A 14,770-nucleotide genomic window follows, 5' to 3' on the forward strand; every position below is an offset into this window, starting at 1 on the left:
ATGTGCTCAGTCCATTATTATTTACAGTTGAAATGAACAAAATCATTACTCTATTCCATTTCTGCTCTACTAGTCATGATATACATTTTTCTGCAGATGATACAGTCTTGTTTGCATGTGCCTATTCTCCAACTCAAGCCTGTCTTTAACAAAATCTTCAGACATCTCTGCATAACCACAAGCTTGGGCTAAATGCTGATGAACATGCTTAGTATGTGTGTTATTCGGCGGAAACCCCACATTTTTATCATGTAGCATGTCTTCCTGCTATCTTTACTGAAATTCAAGTAGTTAGGTCAAATATCTGGAAGTTTGGTTATCTAGCTTGGTTACTTTTTAGCTGATATATCACATGACACAACATATCCTACTTTTGATGTTAATTTTGGGACAGATGGCAAAGTTCTTTGTTTGCAATATAATTTTATGGAGGCTCTTAGAAATTGTATGGCCTTATGACTTAATAATGGCATAACCAACCAACTAGCTAACAATGCAGTTTTTGAGCCTCCAGTGAGGACTAGGAGCTTGGGTTCCCAGGAGTGTATTAGCCTTTACAACACTAGCACAGGAGTTTTGGCCCTTTATAGACCAGGCTATCTGTGATAAAATATGTACATATCATAACACCAAAAGTGTTATTTCTTTATATTAAAAAAAGGAATAAATATTACATGTTGCACCTTTAATGATTTAAAATGGCCCTCTTTTTTGTGCATTGTTAAGTTCTGATCAACAATTTTAATAAACTGCATACTCAAAACTAATTAGTTTCTAACAGCTTATTTAAAAATAAAAGTAAATAAAATGGGACCCCATGACTGACCTGAGGTTTTAGTTTCTACACACTCCATACATTCCAAACAAAATGACATAAACTCCATTACCTCCCGGTACAATAAGACAACACACACAAACAGATGACCAGTGACCAATCTTACAAAAAACATTTTAATACTTTAACGGTATTTTCCATCATCATTCAGAAATGTTTCAGCAGTCCAAGCAGAGTGGAGAGGGAGCCTGAAATGTGTCAAGAGTCCTTTGGCTGCAGCTCCCCTCACACACCGCTGTGACAGACAAAAAATGTACTAGAAATGCTTACAGAAGTTTGTGTGTGTATGCGTGTGTGTAGAAATGGCTTTCAGCGTTGTGTGTCGCTTTATGTGTGTATGTCTTGTGTGTGTGTGTGTGTGTGTGTGTGTGTGTGTGTGTGTGTGTGTGTGTGTGTAGGAAGGATCCTAAGGTAACGGACACCTGTTGGCATCTTAAGGAGGTCAGTGGTAAGAGAGCGAGGCAGACTGGAAGTCATTCATAGTGTTTAGCTTCATGCTGAGGAAGAGCACTAATATTTCAACAAGCTTGCGTGAAGCTGCATCCGCCTGGAGTGGCACACATAAATACAAAAATAGAATAAGAAAAAACTCAAATCAGCTTTAAATAAAGTGTGTGTGAAAGTGTGTGTGTGTCTTTGACAGAAAATGTGAGGGAAGACAGGGAGTTGTGAAGAAGGCGTGTTCACAGGATCGAGTCCCATCCAGTAACGTCCATGTGCCGCAGCAATGTCTGGGGATAAATATTCATCTGATCGACCCTCTTACTGTGTTTCAGCAGGCATGATGGGAAGTGTAGTTTAAAGCATGTGTCTCACCCACAGGACACAGTGGAGACATTTGGAGAGGAGGAAGCACTTCTACTCTGAAAGAGGTATGGCTTAAACCTGTGGGTCCAGACTGTGTGTGTGTTATGTTTATGTCTACTTGCGTGTGTGTGTGTGTATGCGCATGTGTGTATGTTTCTGTGTGTGTCACCGAGTGGAACAGCTACATTGAGGTCAGTGTCTTTCAGTGGGGAATGTAAACTTTCGGAGCAATGTGTCTCTTTTCTTTAAATAGTGTTCTGTATGCATCATTACTCATTCATAGCACACACGCACTCACATACACACGCGCATACACACACGCACACACACACATACACACATATACATCTCACCGCACACACTCACAGACACACAGTCATACAGTACTTTGCCCTCACATACACACCCCCGACTCCCCCCCCCACAGCTAGTGTGCATGTATATCCAGTCCCTGGGCGAGGAGCGGCTCTGCGGGGTGTGCGTGTGGTGGCGGGTGGAGCAGCATGGCGGCATGGGGGTGTGGACCCGGGTAGGGGTGGAGGGAGGGTCCCGGGTGGGGAGGGTAGCCTGGTTGGGACAGTAGGGCGCCGGGGTAGTCGCCCTGCAGAGAAGACATCCCCTGGAGACCTGGTGGGGAGACACAGAGGACAGGTTTAGATTTTCAATGTAGATAGAGTAGAAAGTTTTCCCCACACTGCCTGACTATATTTATATACTTAATCAGCTTGTTCCAGGTCCATTCATTTAATACACAAATGAAATTAAGACTGACATATTTGGTATTTTGGTATATATATATATATATATATATATATATATATATATATATATATATATATATATATATATATATATATATATATATATACGATTGTTCTTATAAAGCTTCAGTCCACCACAACCTCCCAGACAATGCTGACTTCTCCAGCGTTTGTTCAAATCACACACGGCGGGCTGGGACAGTTGTGGAAGGCTGTGCAGAGGTCTGTACAGAAACCAGCTCTAACATTTGACAAAATAGTGGGTGAGTCACTCCTTACTTATGCATATAAATATTTATATTCATAACATTAATGAAAAAGCAGAGTGAGGATTAAACAGAGTATAAATATTTACATCTTATTTTTTAGGTAAGATTTCTCATTCCAACCCTGTGCCTTCAATGCCATTTTCTTTTTTTCTTTTTTTTTTTTTTTTTCTTTTTTAAGATTTGCAAGGCACTCAGCAGTGATGTTTTTGTGTTTAAGTGATCTACATTTGACATTTTCCTTTAGTAGACTTAAAGGATGACGCTGGTGATATTTTATATATTTACCCCCGCGGAGTAGGTTGTGTTTTTCCCCCGTGTCTGTATGTGTGTTGGTCTGTCACCAGGATTACACAAAAAATACTGAACGGATTTGCAAAAACGAGGGATGAAGGATGGTTCTCACGTAAAAGTAGACCCAAATGAACTTTTAGCACAGATAAAAGATTTGTTTCTCCCCTTTCTTTTACAACGTGAAATAGTTTTTTTTTTGTTTTTTTTTTACTTTTTCATTAATTTCTTGGGGAGTGATTGTTTTTTCATGGTATTTGTTGACTAGCTATTTGACTAGTAGGATGTTGTACACTACTCTGTACATGCGGTATTTCCCTAAAGGCTACTGTACCTGCAGTTCGAAGCCCGAGGTGGGCCTGTCCATCGAGCCCATAGCCCCCAAGAGCTGCTCCCTCTGGGCTGTACGGACCACCCTGACCTGTGAGATGACACACACCATCAGACACAAACGAACAGCGCACCCACACCCACTCTAAAATATACACGGCTGTTTAACTAGCAGCCGACCAGCTGACTGACTTATAAACACAGACCTGAGCGATTTGACTGGTCAATCATCGGCTGAACTATTCTCCTCCTGGCGTTGATGAACCTGCACACGGGAGAGAGACATAAAGAAAGAGAGAGAGAGAGAGACAGACGAGGCCACTCGTTAATGGAGAAAAAGGCTGACCGGGACACTATTAACCTTTTTCATTTTACAACCACTTAACCCTTTCAGGGGGCAGAGTAAATCAACGTTGGGGCAGAGCAGGTATCGATCGCCCTGTGATAATTGATTGATCCGCATTGATTGGGTCACTGTGTGTATGTGTGTGTGTGCGTGCGTGCTGCAGGGCTACAAATAAAAACATGGATGTTATTAGCTTAGAAAATCTACTGTTTAACATGAAACACACACTTCATATTTCCGCTTGTGTGTGTTTCTGTATCAATATCTGCGGTGCAGTAACTGAATTCTAAGGCAGCATGGAAACGTTGTGTGAATGTGTGTGTGTGGGTGTATACGCGTGTGTTTGGCCTTTAAAGACACACGTGTGCCCGGCGAGTGAACAGGGAATTCGGCACAGTAAACCATCTGATTATTGGATATTGATTTGCTATTCTGTTTTATGAACATAGAGCAAATGGATTTTTACTGCGCTGCCGCTTCAGAAAAAAAACTGCCTAGTAGGACATTTCTCCCAGCTTCTCTCTAATAAACCAGATGACGTTCTTCTCCAAAAGTCTTGTAAAAGTGCTACCTTTCATTTAACTGACACTTATTTGTGTGAAATGTGCACAATAAAGAGTTACTCAGCAAAGTACGCAACACAAACACAAATACAGACAGTGCTCATTTCTGCAGCGCGGTCTTGCGCAGATAGTGCTATTGACACGGCAACAGCTGCGTTGTGTAAATTGAAAGTTCTGCATTTACACACGACAGCTTAACTGATTATTGATAAGCCACAGGGCTAGAATTAGTGTATTGATTGAGAGTGCACTGACCAGTTGTTGACCTGTAAGATGGTCAGTCCTGTGTCCTGTGATAGCTGCTTCTTTTGCTCCTCAGACGGGTACGGGTGCTGGGAGAGGACACACAGGGCGAAGGTTAGAGGAATCAACACAGTGAGGCTTTGGTAGCTTTTCTTTTATTTCACTAACATGGGAATAACACTGAGGCCAAAAGTGATCTAATAATCTATAATGGATGAATGTATTTGACTCGGCGTGGATACTTGATGACCTTCCATCTGAATTCACATCTCAAGCTCACAGTTTTCAACCTGAGAAACCCCCTCGCTCCTCCTCTCCCTCCCTCACTCACACACACACACACACATACTGTAATAATTGGAGTGAAGCAACATTTGACCTGCCTCATTTAGTAGCTAATTACCTCACCAACAATTACTCACTCCATTTCTATCTCTTCCACAGTTATTACATAGCGAGCATATTCCCATAATCACTTAATCCCCCGATTTTTTCATTTAATTTAATTGACCTCCATGATACACTCGCTTCCTCTGTCTGTTCCTGTCAGTGATGTTTCGCCTCGCACTAAATCCTCTCTGTCAGTAATTATTCTCCCATCCCCACGACTACACAAGCTTTCTTTGTCCTGTTTCAGCTCCTGCAGGATGGTTTCAATTATTGTCCAAGTTCAATATTTTCCTCAGTAATAATTTCACTTTGATGGGATAAGAATGTGAAAAAGCGTTCTCACAGACAGATGTTGGAAGAGCCATGCTCTCATGATGTTTGTGGCCACCTTGGGGAAGATCCCTCTCTTCTTGTTGTTCCTCCTGTCTCTGTCGGAGTCGTCCTCCTCGCCTGTGCTCGGGGAGGCCACTCCTCCGTCCAGACCATCGCCTGCAGGGACGCACATATTATATCTCATTCATAGTTTTACAATTGAATGTTAGCCGTTTTTTGGAGAATCTGATGTCATTGATTTGCCCTATCTGCGTTCAAACTCCAGAGGTTGTGACTAAATTAATGTAAACCGGTCAAAAAGTTGCATTACTTTTGATTTAAAATAATAATTACAAACAATAATGATACATTCTGCTGCAAATACATATCCAAAACTTCCAACATGGATAACAATGATACGTTGGTGAGATACATCAGTCTAAACGTCTTCTTTTTTCTCGCAGCCATTATATGTGTCATTTTTGGTCTTTATCTTTCGTGATGGCATTGTGACAGAATATTGTCATCATCACATGACGGGCTGTGTATGAATTAGCTGCAGATGTTGCATTTTTTTTTTCTGTGCAGTGCCAGTGTTTCTCTCACTCATACAGTATTTTCGCCATGTCTGTGTGTTTCTGTGCGCACCTGTGTCGCTACAGTTGTCTCCGGCGCTCAGCGAAGGCAGGCCACAGCCTGGTGTTCCCAGAGGAGTGGTGGCACATTCATCGGGCTCCCGTAACCATGACGCATTCTGCAGGGGGACAGAGAGGAGGTTGGAGGTAGAGTGATGGAGGGGAAGATGGGGAATTCCCATCAGGTGAGACAACATGGAGCCATTACTCAGACAACCAGTGGACAGAGCCAGATGAGTGAACGGTGCGAGTCTCTCCTATGGTGCCGCTGTTTGATAGCTCATCTCACCTGCTCTGACAGACTGGAGCAGGATCCAGTGAAGTCCTCCATGTCAGACTTGGAGCCGCCCTCCCGATCATCCAGGATGAGGTCTGTGGGCATTTTGCCCTTCAGACAGGTGATGTAGCGATGGCAGAAGTTATCACACAGGTCATGCACCTACAAAACAGATTCACATTCGTCAGCGCATGCAGTGGTGTGAACATTAAAGGAAAGGTGTACATTTTTTTAAGTCTCTCTTAAAACATTATACCCATGCTCAAAAGTGTACTGAAGCAGTTTTTTGCTTACTGTAATCATTCCTCCTATTATACACACCATTAAAATATATATACTTTTAACCTTTTCTTTTATGTCTTTCACAGAATGAACAAATTTGACTCCCCACATTTCTAAGCTAAAACACATTCCCTTGAGCCTTGTCAACGCAAGAGGTTCAGAAACTCTTAAGAAAATCAGAAATGATTAAATCAACTTCATCAGTTTTGTTGATTTCTATAACAAGCAGCATGTGACCGACCTTCTCTAACTCCAACAGATGGAAGCGAAGAACCTGTATGGCCTGGATCATCTGTGCAGAGGACAATATGGATTACTTGACACATTCTCCGCAACGCATATGTGAATAGGTGTGTTACAGTTTTGGTGTGAATTCAGAGTGCACCGTACCAAGTTGTCCAGCTCAGGATTGGAAGAAAATATGGGCTTCTCTGAACGGATCTGCAACACAACACAAACGGACCGATTACAGGTCTGAAAACTTTCCTTGACGACTGCTCTGTGATTGGTTCGCTGCGGTCGCTCACCTGCTTAGCAAATGCTGCAATGTCGTCGTTGAAGGACTCCGAGGAGCAGACATCGCTGTGATTGGTCATGCCGGGGAGGTGGGAGGTGGCTGAGAGGGAAGCGGAGTCTCGAGGGGAGCAGGTGGCGAGCTCGCACTTTTCAAACACTAAGGCCAGCAGTGGGAACAGTGGGTGACTGCACACACACACACACACACACACACACACAGACATGCACACATATACACGGTTAACATACTATACATAAACACACTAACAGTTGACATAGTGTACGCACGATACATTCACAGAAGGTGTTATAAGAAACTTTATAGCACAGTATTTATGAAACAGACAGCTGTAAACACTTCACATGTATTTTCATGTTCACTATACAAATGTTAATCTGCTAAAAGTGCACATGTATTTTAAACCGGTCAACTATTTTCTAAGCCAATAACAGGCTGCACAAATCATTGTCTAAGGTTTCAAGCACACACAAACACATGCTCACCCATAGATCTGGTCTTTGTGGTGTTTGAGGGAGTCGGGGACGGGGGGTCCGTACTGTGGGGGAGGAAACGGCCTGACATCGTCCCCGTACCCCCCCACCGACATGCCCTCCGACCCTGAGTAGTGCACCAGCTCTTCATACTGAAACACAATTAGACGCAAAGACAGAAAACATGAGACACGTTCGACATCTGCGCCTGTCCGACATCAAATCATATTGTGATTTTATTACGTGGCCGAGCTGTCAGGGGGGCTTCAGCAGCACAGCTTACTGGACTCTAGGATAGGAGGTCTGCTGCTGTGGTTTCATGTCTGCTGAAGTGCTGGACATAATTTGTGTTGCCATTTAATGTTAGAATTGTATGTTGCATATCTGTGTGTGTGTGTGTGTGTGTGTGTATGTGTCTGTGTGTGTGTGTGTGTGTTAGGGCTACAAGTGATTGTTTTAATGATTGACTAATCTTACCATTATTTTCTTTATTAATCATTTGGTTTATAAAATATTACAAATTCTTAAAAAAAAAAAAAAATCCCCATAATAATTTCCTGAAGCTCAAATTGTTGTATTTTGTCTGAACAACAGTCCAAAATGCAAATATGTTCAATTAATTCTCCAAGAAAACTAAGGAAACCAACAAATATTCACATTTGAGAAGCTGGAGAGAGATCATTTCTGGCACGTTTGCTAAAAAAGACTTCTTGAAAGATCAGCAGAATTGTTGATGGTAACTTGTTTCAGCTCTTACACATGCAGATGTGTATATACATACATATTTGTAGAAATAAGTGACTGCAGTGTTTTCATGGAAAAACATTTGAATCGCTGCAAAGCAAGACAACAGTCTGAAAAGCAAAACTCATCTTTTTACTCAAAATGTTCTGTCTAGTATTTACAGTGATATACTCCCAGGCTGTGTGTGTGTGTATGTGTGTGTTCACTGATAGTGTCCAGTTGTGTGTGTGCATACAGTATGCCCCCATTCCCTTGTAAAAAAAAACAAACAAACAAACAAAAAAACCTTGAAGATCTCTTTGTTTTCACTTCAGATGAAATATTACATGCTGCTGAAAATTCTACCCCCCTCAGGATTACGAAACGCTTTCAGATGCACTTGGATAACCTGAAAAATGCACAGCGAGTCAGGCAGGTTTTCTTAGTTGCTGAAAGGGAGGAGACGAGTTAAAAAGAGGCAAAAATGAGCTCCTTGGAGGAGAACGGTGAGCCTGTAGCTGCTAATATCATCTCCTCCCTCCTAAACTCAGACTAGACAGGAGCCGTGCTGAGACGTCCCTCACAACCCGCTGTGACAGCCTCACTGGGGCCCACTCACACACACACACACACACACTTTAACACTGTGAATCAGACATACAGCAAGCTCGCACACACACACACACACACACACACACACACACACACACACATACACATGCACAGATACAGCCCGGGTACACATAGCATCATGAATATACATGTGTGACTCCCTTGCTCCCTCCTCTCCTCCGCTGTGTTACAGAGCTAATTTGTGCTTCACTGCAGCTTCCATCTCTAAGGCGACGTTGCTCAGGTCAGCAGATCTGCCTCTGGTTCTCTGTCTGCCGGATTAAAGGGACTCCCAGCACAGTCCCCGAGGGCCGCTGGGATCACAGACAGACAGCACCTGCTAGGTGGCCTGGCTCACACACCTTTCACTTGAGTGTTATTTTAACCAAGTCATAAAAGTTATGATCTGCTTAGCCTAGTTTTTTTTTCCTGTGGAGACTCGACCAAGCATTGATTTACTACAGACTGTCACAGTGACTCTTTAATATTTGATCTTTAAGATTTACAGAATTAAAACCGTATTTCTTTTTAATTGTCACAATTCTTCTATCCTGTCTGAACTCTCTCTCTCACACGCGCACACACACACAGGCGCACACACACACACACACACACACACACACACACACACACACACACACACACACACACACACACCAAGATTTGTGTCCAAAAGTGTCTTATTGAAGACGAGATTGTCGTTATATGTATATCATTATCTAAATAGTAAGTTGTGAGACAGTAAAGTTAAACATAAAAGTAATTATCATTACACTTTCCCTCTGTTAACATATGGGAATTAAATAAAAGATAAATTAAATTATCCCTCTTCGTGTCCATCTACTGCCCTCCTGAAAACCCCTCTGCAGGACCCCTGGAGGTCTCTGGACCCCACTTTGGGAACCGCTGTCATAAATGGCTTATCAAATTGTTGTATTTCAGAGTCCCATATGGCCACCGGGATCACAGAAAGCACCTGCTCTGAGGCCCTGGCCCGGGACACCTTCTAGTTTTTATGGAGGCTGGCTATTAACACAATCACCGCTATCGGATTGCGCGTCTCTCTTTACGCACGGACCCTATCGGGTTTCTGTGCGTCAAGCGGATCAAAGCGCACAAGTCGAGATGACAAATTCCGCGAATTTTCCCTTTTTTTGTAAGAGTCACGGAGCTGGTAAACAGGCTTCAGATGGCAGGACGACATTTTCAGCACACGTTTTGATTGTGTTATTTCCACCGACGCAGCGGAGTTGTTGCAGGCCTACAACAGGCGAGTGGAGGCTTCAGCTGGGGAAGAGCCGACAACTTCTCATGATGTGCGGGATTAACATCACGTAGCTGTGAAGAACTAGATTTATACCGGAGTGGAAAATTAAACTGATTAAGACAGTAAGTTAAAATGAGACAGACACTTGTAAACTTTATGTTGACTATTGATGAAGAATGACGGGTCTATTCCATTTTTACAGACATTAAAATGTATTTTGGCTATTATCAAAACCAGTGCTGCTTTTCTACATCCGCAAATAATCCAGGACAAAACAAGGGAACTAATTTGAACACAGTTTTTTCTGAGGCGTCGATGTAGAAAAAAAAAAGTGAAACGTGAATTTTTGTTTCAGGACACTTTCACCTCAAGAAATCGTTTTTCAGTTTCAAATAAAAATCATCACACACGCCTTAAGTCTTTTAGTTTTTGTTGGATTTTTTTTTTTTAGTTTAGTTTAGTTTTTTTTACACTTTAATTAACAGGATAGAGAACCAAAAAAATAAAGTTGTAAAAAACTTTAACAAAACGAGCGAAAGCTGAAATAAAAACGTATATGAAGAAAAACAAGTTTCCTGGAGTTAAATTAAAACTCATGACTGCCTGAAGACTTTCTTTGCTTTTAAGCAGATAAAATCAAACACAACAACATCAAGTTCTGCCACAAAAGAACTACCAACTTTGTATGTTGAACTCTTAACATGCTCCCCCCTAAATAAATAAATAACACGCGCTAGACGTCAAACCTCCATTAGATTTTCTTCAAATTCCGCCTGACGAAAACTAGCAGACTTTGGTTTGTTACACAGCATTTTACCACAGAAAATAGCGGAGTTTTGAAGTTGAAATATCACATACAAGCTTCTCTTAACATCCACTCATCAGTTTATAGAACCTGTCACTGTATAAACGACCAGTATCACCAGAAACATATTGACATTAACTAACATATGTTTATTTAAATGTTGTCTGATGCTGCTGCTGATACAGTTCTCTCTCTCTCTCTCTCTCTCTCTCTCTCTCTCTCTCTCTCTCTCTCTCTCTCTCTCTCTCTCTGTATGTGTGTGCGTGCGTGTGTGTCTGTGTGTGCGCGTCTGTTTTCATACAGCAGTGATTTTCTGTCTACACACTGTACATCTCTAATTACTCCCTTCCACTCTGAGGTCTCCTGCTGCCCGTCAGCCTCTGCCTGTTTCTCCTCCACCACCACCACCATGCCTCTGAATCACTGTAGCAAAAAACCTGACCTACTTACCGAGTTGAAGAGGCTGCATCTCCTCTCCTCTGCCTCTTAATGACCGACACTACTCTAACCCCTGCGCGCCGTCCTAACGCCTGGCTGGACATTACGCAGCGATAAATCCATACCATCGGAAGCAGAGGGTTAAATATGAGATCCCGTCAACAGCTCCCCCGTGAAGTGGATTTGAAAGACTGCTGACATCCACAGTTCCGAGTTGCACATAACCTCCAGTGAACTCGTGGATTCAGGAGACTGCGGCTGGTTTAAAAGTTGTTCCTTTGCAGCAGCATTAAAACACACTTTAGAAATATTTTACGCACACAAACTCGGTGTTTTTTTTCTTCTTCTTACAATTCAGATAAAGGATTTCCCTGAAGCTTCTGCTGGCACATTTCCTTGCTGTCCCCCACACCACCCCCCACCCACTGAACGCTGAGCCCATGCCTCCACAGTCCACTAGTCTGTTTCCAGTGGGCCTTGTGTTTTTGTGTGGCTGCTATAGACCCAGCGGTGCAAAGAGGATTCCCACCCATATGCTCCCAATATGATGTCCCTCTAATTACCTCGCCCCCAGACCCACACACACACACACACACACACACACACACACACACACACACACACACACACACACACACACACACACACACCCTCGGTGATATCAAATCTGTCACCATAATTACAGAGACAAATAAACAGCAGACCTACCCTCTTCTCCATGCGACCCGACAGCCAGTCCCACACCGGAGACGATGATACGCTGCTCGGCTAAGTCCAGCGAGCTGCTGCGCTCCCTTCCTCTGTCCCCCGGGGGTCCTGCAAAAAAAATAAAAATAAAAAAATAAATAAAATAAAAAGTAAATGTGATTTTCTTGCATTCGGGAGCGCTGGGGGGGTTGTAAACACGTTAACAGCATGCAGACACAGCCCGGGAGGACTCAGCACAAACATAATATGGCTGTGGACAGGAAAACAAAAACACTCAAGGACCTGCTCCTGCTGTCTGTTTACTCCGAGCGCGTCGGGGTTTTACATTACAACATGATGATGGGACTGGAGCTTTTACGGACGCTGCTGCCGACGTAAGCTTAATGGTTTATAATGCACTTAGCGGTGATAAAGCTCGCTGCCTATTAAATTCTATTGGCCGAAGGTGTCGAGTAAATACACGAGGGCTCCAGTAAATGGTGTGAAATGTCCCACCGAGACGTAAATATTCGCCGTGTCCAGCGCTGTTCGGCCCGTGTCCGGCGTAGTCCACGGCAGACCCGGTGAGAGGGGAGCAGCGGCTTCCTCGCAGCGCCTTCGCCTCCGCCTGGTGTTCCTCTCGGTCGGGCTCGCAGCCGTCGGGATGCTCGGTGCTGCGCTGGGGAGCGACGGGATAGAAAGCCAGTCCCTTCCCCTTTTTTCTTTTTTTTTTGGCTCCTTGTGCTCGCTGTCCGCGCAGCATACGGCGACAGGCTGGGAGATGTCACGGCTGGGAATGAGCGATGGTGTTTTCAGTCTCGAGAGGAGAGGTGAAGGAGGAGGAGGAGGAGGAGGAGGAGAGGAGAGGAGAGGAGGAGCAGGAGTGGTGATGGTGGTGGTGGTGGTGTGCGGGGAGGTTTCGGAGGGTCAAAACGCGACGGGGTCTCTTGGCCCCCCTCCCTCCATCACTCCTCCTCCTCTTCCTCCCTCACTCCCCCTCCTCCTCCTTATCAAACACACAAAACGCCAGAGGAAGAAGAAGAAGAAGAAGAAGAAGAAGAAGAAGAAGAAGAAGACCCCCTCTATCTTTAGAAAAAAAAAAAAAAATATATATATATATATATATATATATATATATATATATATATATATATATATATATATATATATATATATATCAAGGCTCACCTCCCGAGCTGATACCATCCGTCCATCCTCCCGTCTTCTCTCCCCAGCTGCGCTATAATGATCCCTGGATAACTGGGGAGAAGAACCGTGATCGCTCTCTCAGTCCAGTTGGATGGAGCGTGTTTATTAGAGTCTATTGAACTCTGGGTAGGCAATTAAGGTGATGGGAATGGGCATCCCTCACACACAAGAGTCTGCAGGCTGCAAAACAGATATATTTAGATTTTAACTTTTTTAAATGTCTCATAAGTTTTATAACAAAAGTAAATGTTCACTTTCAGATGTTCTCAGCAGGGGAGAATACAACCGATAGCCCCCCAAAAAAATCAAGTTTAATCAAGTTGCTCCACTAAAAGGATCATAAATAAGTTTGAAGCGTGCTGGATGACACAAAGTAACCGTGTGATAATAGCTTTCAAAGTGTTTTATTGTTTCTGCGGCTCAGCCTTTTGACGCTGTCCAAATGTCCCCTTTGGCCCCTCGTCTTTTTGTTGATTGAGAGAAGTGAGAAAACAAAACCATTACTGTGAGAAAGTTCCATTTTAACCAGAGGAAGAGAGAGAAGGGAAGAAAAAAAAAAGAAAGAAAGAAAGAAGTCCCTTTCACGTGTTGGTGGAATATCTAAAGGCCCAGTCTTGTGTTGTAAATGACACCTCGGTAACATAATAATTATTCAAAACGCTCCGCTCCCCTCCTCTCGCCCCGCTGTGAGGGGCCAACAGGCGGCTGCACTTCAATCAGCAGCGGCCTGGCGGGGTGCAGCGGGCCGGGGCAGGCGTCTCCGTGGGCGGCACGGAGTTTGACCGTGGAGGGGCCCGCACCGTCCGTCCTGTCAGGGGTCTTTTAACACCGCGGGGCGCTGCTTTCCCGCAGCGGTGATCACAGCGCTCAGCCCCCTCCTACACTGAGCCGGTAATACAGCCGTGAAGCGGTGTCAATGGGCTGGAAAAGACGATCCGAGGCTTGTTTTCACTTTGTTAACAGGTTGAATGAAAAGGATTAACACCGAAGTGCGCATCATCTGAAGATTTCAGGTTCGCACGCATCTTGGTTTCCTCATCGCTCCAAAACCAAACTTCGCAAATTACGCTTGAACGTCTGAGAGACTTCTTGACCCAGTGTAAGTGTTCGTCTTCAGGTCACTTCAGCTCGGGCCATAAATCTCAACCCCTCTGTAACATTTATCTAACAGACTATTATCTGAGCCTGTAGATTACACTCATTTACATCACAAACACTCAAGGATCTGTCATTTCTATCACATCTCCTTGTGCCTGCGGGGCAACACCTACCTTTTCTAAGATGCCTATGTGAATGACAACACATTTGAACACAACATATGTTGTTAAACCTGTGCTGAGAGGCAACACAACAGCAGAATGTTGTCCCAAAGCACACATATGTTCTATGATAACACGCCCAAATACAGATTGGAAGAAGATTGAATCAAAATATTGCCACCATGATGAATAAAGAGGTAAAATGGGATTAAATAAAGTGTGTGTCCCTTTATGAGAAGAGCTGCAAACAGAAAAAAATAAATAGTAAAAATGTCCTTAAACAAATGATTTCAACACTGTTTGTCTTGGTTTGTTCCAGCCTTAATGTTGTTTGTAGTCCTGAGGACCTCCGTCCTCTTTTACAGCACAAAAAACAACATGTAGTAACATTGTTTGTTACATCTAAACTTCACGTTTTACTGTT

At 43.4% G+C, this 14,770-nt stretch overlaps 1 protein-coding gene across 3 annotated transcripts; it reads right to left on the reverse strand.

The window, feature by feature from the left end:
• Positions 1-928: 928 nt before the first annotated feature.
• meis3 (myeloid ecotropic viral integration site 3) lies at positions 929-12,780 on the reverse strand. 3 transcript variants are annotated; one of them, XM_037074418.1, is made up of 13 exons: positions 12,395-12,780; positions 11,900-12,007; positions 7,359-7,498; positions 6,866-7,040; positions 6,729-6,779; positions 6,580-6,630; positions 6,069-6,218; positions 5,793-5,898; positions 5,176-5,321; positions 4,455-4,531; positions 3,497-3,555; positions 3,295-3,381; positions 929-2,269 (listed from the first exon to the last, which is right to left on the reverse strand). In XM_037074418.1, the coding sequence occupies exons 2-13, from the start codon at positions 11,909-11,911 to the stop codon at positions 2,070-2,072; spliced, it is 1,254 nt and encodes a 417-aa protein (XP_036930313.1). In that variant the 5' UTR covers positions 11,912-12,007; positions 12,395-12,780; the 3' UTR covers positions 929-2,069. The 3 variants fall into 3 exon arrangements, with proteins under 3 accessions (XP_036930313.1, XP_036930323.1, XP_036930330.1); XM_037074428.1 differs by lacking the exon at positions 12,395-12,780 and adding an exon at positions 12,182-12,297; XM_037074435.1 differs by lacking the exons at positions 11,900-12,007; positions 12,395-12,780 and having other exon boundaries at positions 6,866-7,117; positions 7,359-7,487.
• Between the last annotated feature and the right edge of the window lie 1,990 nt (positions 12,781-14,770).

The sequence above is a fragment of the Acanthopagrus latus genome, chromosome 2 (assembly GCF_904848185.1).
Source record: "Acanthopagrus latus isolate v.2019 chromosome 2, fAcaLat1.1, whole genome shotgun sequence".
Classification (NCBI taxonomy): Eukaryota; Metazoa; Chordata; class Actinopteri; order Spariformes; family Sparidae; genus Acanthopagrus; species Acanthopagrus latus.

Bases quoted from the DNA above. Each gene is read 5' to 3' on its own strand.
- meis3 (XM_037074418.1), bottom strand. The intron at 4,532-5,175 runs GTGAGAACGCTT...GTCCTCTCCCAG, and splicing joins GGCTCTTCCAACATCTGTCT to CACCCGTACCCGTCTGAGGA. The intron at 3,382-3,496 runs GTCTGTGTTTAT...GTCATCTCACAG, and splicing joins TGACCAGTCAAATCGCTCAG to GTCAGGGTGGTCCGTACAGC.